Below are 7,609 nucleotides of genomic sequence, written 5' to 3'. Positions count from 1 at the left end.
AAGGAATTTTTGCATTTGTCCTGGGCTGATTTGAATTACCCCCACAGATGGCCCCATGGCAACAAATACCATTAGAGGAGTTTTTATGTGGAAAAGTTTGAGAAGTGCCAATCATCCCAGCCCAGCTTCAGCCAAGATCATCTGCTTGTTTGCTTTACATTTGTTTCCGAATTAGGACATGACAATCTCTTCTAATCCACACCTCTCTTCCTTCAGTGGTGAATCATGCAGCTCTTCAAATCCCTGCCAGGAAAAAGCATCTATGTGTTTATCTAAAATCATTAGTTTTTATATCCTCTCAAGATTTATGCATCCGGGTTGATGACGTTTGTGGTCACAGGTATTTGCTGATATGTTTATTCATTCATTCATTGATTCATTGTATTTGGGGAGCCTGTAGTTCACAAGGCATTGGGCACATCTGGTGTGAATCAGACTTGAAACCCATGGATGAGGACAGTGATACAAAGGGGAAAAGATCCATAAATGTCTGTAATACATTGTAGGGTGTGGTTAGGGAGATAAGTCTGTGAGAACCTTGAAAATGTATTTATCTCCATGGAAGGCTCCCCTAAACTCCATCTTGAAATATATTCAACAGTGACTTTGATCAACCAATTCCTGACTCTCCAAAGGAAAACAATGGAATTTTCATAATTTTTGTTTTGCACGGTTTTCCCTTAGGCATGTGGGGAAGAGCCCATGGAAGCACAGAATATCACAAGGGTGTCAGAGTTTATCCTCTTAGGATTCTCACAGACCCGGGACCTTGAGAAATTCCTGTTCCTGGTGTTCCTATTTGTCTATGTCACCACTGTTGTGGGAAACCTCCTTATCATGGTCACAGTGACTTTTGACTGCCGGCTCCACATGCCCATGTATTTTCTGCTCCGAAACCTGGCTGTCATAGACCTCTGTTATTCCACTGTCACTTCTCCAAAGATGCTGGTGGACTTCCTTCATGAGGTCAAGACCATCTCCTACCAGGGCTGCATGACTCAGATCTTCTTCTTTCACCTCTTGGGAGGTGGGACTGTCTTCTTTCTCTCAGTGATGGCTTATGACCGCTACATAGCCATCTCCCGGCCCCTCCACTATGTCACCATCATGAACACTCAGCTCTGTGTGGGGCTAGTGGTGGCTGCTTGGTTAGGGGGATTTGTTCACTCCATTGTCCAGCTGGCTTTGATGCTCCCCTTGCCTTTTTGTGGTCCCAATGTTCTGGATAACTTCTACTGTGACATCCCACAAGTGCTGAGACTTGCCTGCACTGACACCTCCCTCCTGGAGTTCCTCATGATCTCCAACAGTGGAATGCTGGTCCTCATCTGGTTTCTTCTCCTTCTGATTTCTTACACAGTCATCCTGGTGATGTTGAGGTCCCATTCAGAGCAGGCGAGGAAGAAGGCAGCTTCTACCTGCACCACCCACATCATTGTGGTGTCTATGATCTTCATTCCCTGTATCTATATCTATGCCCGGCCCTTCACCCCCTTCCCCATGGACAAGGCTGTGTCCATCAGCTACACGGTCATGACCCCCATGCTCAATCCCATGATCTATACTCTGAGGAACCAGGAGATGCAAGCAGCCATGAAAAGATTAGGCAAGCGTCTAGTAATATGTAACAGGGAGTGAACTTAATATATCTTGACTCATGAGTGTCTGGGTGGCTCAGTTGGTTGAGTGTCCAACTTTCAGTTTTGGCTCAGGTCATGATCCCAGGGTCGTGGGCCTCTGCCCCTCCTCCCCTCAAATAAAAAATTAAAAAATTTAAATATCTTCACTTTAAAATGACAAGTCTTCCCTCTGAACTTCTGTTTTCCCATGTGAAAAGTGGAGGAAAGTCTTTATAGAGTATGACATTTGAGATGAAATCAATATTTCTATGGACCCACACCTGTGTCAGGTTACTGTATTGGGCACTTTCTCACTTCTATCTCATTTTCATAAAACTGATAATGGATATGTTATTATTATTATTGTATTAAATGCTTTAACAAATGAGAGAACTCAGAGAGAAGTGACTTGCTCAACGATGAATAGCGAGTGGCAGAGCCTGGCCGGGACTTGGTTCCTCTGACTCCAAGTTTAGAGGTAGGGCTATGGGTGGGATTTGAAACTCGGGATCTCCTACAAACACAAGGGAAAACCTAAAGAGTTCCTCGGCTATGGATGAATACCTGTGATAAATGGTGAAAAATTTCATCTTAACCCTGGAACAATAACACTCTTTTCGGTCCCCTGCTTTTAATCTTCTTTCTTTATCTTTGGAGTTCTGTAACTTTACTCAGCTATGTCTTTGCATTCATTGATGGTTGTCAATTTTCCTGTGGCCTTTCAATCTATTGATTCCATTTATAAATGATCAGAAGTCACTTGCTGGTTTTATTTTTTAAAAAGTGATCTTGAGTCACTTTTTTAATTTATGAAAATTTTACTTTTATGTGATCCAGAACATCAATTCTAAGGATGGTAGGAAGCATAGAAATTCTAATTATAATCTATAACATTGACCTAAAGGAAAGAAATGGGGAGAATTTCCTCAGATTTATCTTACAGGTGATCATTTCACAACACGAGATACTCAATTCTGAACTGACTTGTGGAGACATATCCCCTTTTGATGAACATAGCTATATCCATGAGAATTTAAGACATCTCTTACTGAAGTTATGCTATGTTTATGATATAAATGTGACTCAGATATAAATTAACACTAAATGGTTAGGTGCAATGTCTCTCACTATAAAGAATGTAGAGGAAAAAAATATAAAATACGTTGCTCATAACGGCTTAAATTTAAAAAGAGCTCTGGGAATTCTGGTTAACAGAAACTTTCTTTTTTGTAAATTTTTTTTAATGTTCATTTATTTTTGAGAGACAGAGTGAGAGCAAGGGAGGGTCGGAGAGAGAGAGGGAGACACAGAATTTGAAGTAGGCTCCAGGCTCTGAGCTATCAGCCCAGAGTCCGACATGGGGCTCAAACCCACGAACTGTGAGATCACGACCTGAGCTGAAGTCGGACGCTTAACCAACTGAGCCACCCAGGCGCCCCCAGAAATTTTCTAGTAAGACAGAGGGCTTTTTTATAATTTTATCATGTGGAGAATTGGAATATTTACATATATGCCTACTTTCATAAAATACAAATGTTTTAGAGAAGAGTTAATTCCCCATTTCAGATATTAGGTACTATAGGTACCGAACAGTGGTTCGGATATTTTTTTGTGGGTTGCCTGGCCAGTTCAGTAGGTAGAGAGTGCAACTCTTGATCTCAGGATCTCTTGAGCCCCACATTGGGTGTAAAGGTTACTTAAAAATTTTTTAATGGCTTTAATTAAAACTTTCCCCATGTTCTGATGCTGTCTTAAATTGTATAGTGAGACAATAACAGGATTTGAAGCCATGGCATTCCATCCAGGCTTTAACTCCTGCTGGCTGTGCTCCTTTTGGACATCATTGAATCTCTACTTCTTTAGCTATAAAATTTAGCTGTATTTCCTCACAGTGTTGTGTGGGTCAGTGAGGTAAACGTAAAATTCCAATACAGTACTTGGTATATAGTAGGCATTTAATTAATATTAGTTCCTCCACACATTCCTATTTAAAATTATTTTTTTTTTACTTTCCATCAATACTTTTTATTAAATTTCAATTTCAGTATAGTTAATATAGAGTGTTTAGTTAGTTTCAAGTATACAATACAGTGATTCAACAATTCTAGACGTTACTCAGTAAGTGTGCTTAATCCCCTTCACCTATTTTACCTATTCCCACACTGACCTCCCCTCTGGTAACCATCAGTTTGTTCTCTAGAGTTAAGAGTCTGTTTTTTGGTTTGTTTCTTTTTTTTTTCCCTTTGTTACTTTGTTTTGTTTCTTAAATTCCACATATGAGTGAAATCATATGATATGTGTCTTTCTCTGACTGACTTACATTGCTTAGCATTATACTCTCTATCTCCATCCATGTTGCTGCAAATTGCAAGATTTAATTTTTTTATGGATGAAAAATATTCATACACACACACACACACATATATATATATATATATATATATATATATATATATACATATACCTATATTTTGGGGTTGGAATATATATATATATATATATATATATATATATATATATATACACATATATAGGGGTGCATACATCCTTTCAAATTAGTGTTTTTGTATTCTTTGGATAAATAACCTGTAGTGCAATTACTGGATCATAAGGTAGTTCTGTTTTGTTTTTTTGTTTTTTTTTTGAGGAAACTCCATGCAGTTTTCTACAGTGGCTCCACCAGTTTGCATTCCTGCCAGAGTGCATGGAATCTTTTTCCACATCCTCATCAGCACTCGTTTCTTGTTTTTTTTAATTTTTTATTTTAGCCATTCTGACAAGTATGAGATGATATCTCATTGTGGTTTTGATTTGCACTTCCCTGATGATTAGTGATGTAGAGTATCTTGTCACGTGTCTGTTGACCATCTGGATGTCTTCTTTAGAGAAATGTGTGTTCATGTCTTCTGCCTATTTTTAATTGGATTATTTGTTTTTCTGGTGTTGAGTTGTGTAAGTTCTTTATATATTTTGGAAACTAACCCTTTGTTGGATATGTGATTTGCAAATATCTTTTCCCATTCAGTAGGTTGTCTTTTAGTTTTGTTGATGGTTTCCTTTGCTATGCAGAAGCTTTTTATTTTGATGTAGTCCCAATAATTCATTTTTACTTTTGTTTCTCTTGCTTCAGGAGACATATCTAGAAAAATGTTGCTATGAGTGATGTCAGAGAAATTACTGTCTGTGCTCTCTTCTAGGATTTTTATAGTTTCAGGTCTCATATTTAGATCTTTAATCCACTTTTGAGTTTACTTTTGTGTATGGTGTAAGAAAGTGGGCCAATTTTATTCTTTTGCATGTTACTGTCCAGTTTTCCCAACACCAACAAAGTTGAAGAGACTGTCTTTTTCCCATTGGATATTCTTTCCTGCTTTGTTGAAGATTAATTGACCATACAATTGTGGATTGATTTCTGGGTTTTCTGTTCTGTTCCATTGATCTATGTGTCTATTTTTTGCCAGTATCATATTGTTCGATTACTACAGATTTGTAGTATAAGTTGGAATCTTCCCATCAATACTTTTAAATTAAACCTAGATACAGTAAAACTTTGGTTTGCTAGCATAATTCACTCTGGAAACATGCTCGTAATCCAAAGCACTTACATATCAAAGCGAATTTCCCCATAATAATGGAAACTCAGATGATTCATTCCACAACCCCAAAATATTCACATAAAAATGATTACAATACTGTTATATAGTACAAAATAATAAAGAAAAGTAAACAAATGAGCCTGCACTTACCTTTGAAAACCTTCATGGTTGGTGTGAGGGAGACAAGAGAGAGGAGGGTTATTGTGTAGGATGATTTTCACTATCACTAATGGAATCACTGCTACCTATTGGCTCAGTGGAACCTTTTTTTTTTTCATGCAACTTTAACAAGGAACCTATCCAATGACACTTGCTTTTGCCTTCTTTCAAGGATTTCGTGGGAATGTGAATTGCATTGTCGTTAAACAGATTCATCGTTCACACTGCTACAGCCTTATTTGGGTGGTGCTTTACTACAAAAATTTTCACTGTTTCCCACAATTTACACATCTCCCTAATCTCATCTGAAGGGATTCCTCTGCTTTTTCCCCGTCCTCCTCTGCAGACGAGATGCAGACGTAGACATCTTATAAAATCTTGCAATTTCAGCCATTTGCATACCTTGTTTGTACTTCTCAACGATTTCCTTCTTAACTTCCACCGTAATCATCTCCTTCTTCTTGCCACCTTTCTTCTCAACCTTTTCCTGCCTGGGGGCCATTGTGTACACTTGCACGGATGTTGACTACAGTACAGTATTAAACACTTGTCATATACTGTATTTAATGTAACTGGCAATAAGGCAGAAGAAAGGGTCTATATCTGCAGGCAGCCTGACCTAGAATGAAGCAAATCATTCCTAAGCTTGCTCTTCTATGTAAAAGCAAAGGACTGTCCATAGGTACTTTGAGGTGACAAAAAATACACTAATGCCAGTTTAGGCACCACCCAATGTTCTGAAAAATCACTGATTTCTGCCAGACACCACAGCCTGAGGCCAAGCATCTGCGCATGGGAGCTGATCATCCATAAGCATGCAGCATGACAGAGAGAGAGAGATTGAGAGAAAGAGGGAAGAACCATTGGCTCAGTTGTGATCAGGTGACATCTGGCATCATGTATTGTTCATATTGCAAGACATCGCTTGTTTATCAAGTTAAAATTTATTAGAAATGTTTGCTTGTCTTGTGGAACACTTGCAGAACAAGTTACTTGCAATCCAAAGTTTTACTGTAGTTATCAGGTTCCTTAGGGTCTAAATAATCAGATTTAGTCAAGTAATGCTTTTTAGTCACTTTGTTTACATAGGATTAGTGAAAACAGATACAGATCTCTTAGAAGTTGTTGATGGAAGGCTGTAAATTATTTCAGTGATAGATTTAAAAAATCAGGGGGTGCCTGGTGGATCAGTCGGTTAAGCACCCAACACCTAATTTTGGCTCAGGTCATGATCTGATAGTTTGTGAGATCGAGCCCCACGTTGGGCTCTGAACTGACAGCATGGAGCCTGCTTGGGATTCTCTCTCTCTCTCTCTCTCTCTCTCTCTCTCTCTCTCTTTTCTCTCTCTCCCCCTCTCTCTGCCCCTCCCCTGCTCATTCATGCTCTCTCTCTCTCTCTCAAAAGAAATAAATTAAATAAATAGATAGATGATAGATAGATAGACAGATAAAAAGAGTAAACATTCTGGTTTCTTTATAAAATTTCTTTTCTATTTGAGTGTAACTATACTCAACTGACACAATATTACATTAGTTTCAGGTGTACAACACAGTGACTCAACTTTTTTTTTTTTTAAGTTTATTCTTACAGACAGAGAGCACGAGTGGGGAGGAGTAGAGAGAGGGAGAGAGAGAATCCTAAGAAGACTCCATGCTCTGTGCTGAGCCCCACGCCAGGCTCAAACTCATGAGGGTGAAATCACGACCTGAGTCAAAATCAAGAGTTGGGTGCTTAACCAACTGAGCCACCCAGGCGCCCTATCATCTTCTCTATGTGTTATGCTCCATGGTTGTAGATTGGGTCTGGCTCAAAGGATACTTCACTTCTCAGCCTTATTAATCCGTCCATCTTGCCATTCCAGTTGTATTTATAATCAAGTTCAGGGATGATTGATGTATGAGGAGGAAAAGGCCTCAATCAACCTCACATAAGATGTGTTTTTATTTTATGTTTGATCCATAAAAGGGGGTATATTGGTCAGGGTCCCACCAGAGCAACAGGACCAGTCAGATATAAATATATGTATATTAAGAGATTTATTGCAAGGAATTGGCTTACATGATGTGAGACTGAACCCTGGGCCAGTAGAAATGCATAGGATGGGCATCAGAAAGTGCAGGAGAGGACTCTGTATGAGCTGAAGCTGCAGTCCAGAACACTTTCAAGAAAACCTCAGTTCTGCCCCCAAGGTTTTTTAACTCATTGAACCAGGCAAGTTCCAGATTATTTAGGAA

The 7,609-nt window shown here is 38.8% G+C and overlaps 1 protein-coding gene across 1 annotated transcript; it reads left to right on the top strand.

Moving 5' to 3' along the window:
- The first annotated feature begins 702 nt into the window (after window positions 1–702).
- On the top strand, window positions 703–1,638 carry LOC102951586 (olfactory receptor 4D1). The gene has a single exon (XM_007086711.1). The coding sequence runs from the start codon at window positions 703–705 to the stop codon at window positions 1,636–1,638; it is 936 nt and encodes a 311-aa protein (XP_007086773.1).
- Window positions 1,639–7,609: the final 5,971 nt, after the last annotated feature.

The sequence above is a fragment of the Panthera tigris genome, chromosome E1, assembly GCF_018350195.1.
Source record: "Panthera tigris isolate Pti1 chromosome E1, P.tigris_Pti1_mat1.1, whole genome shotgun sequence".
NCBI lineage: Eukaryota > Metazoa > Chordata > Mammalia > Carnivora > Felidae > Panthera > Panthera tigris.
The sequence above is the reverse complement of the archived record's forward strand: the minus strand, read 5'-3'. Positions and strand labels throughout refer to the sequence as shown.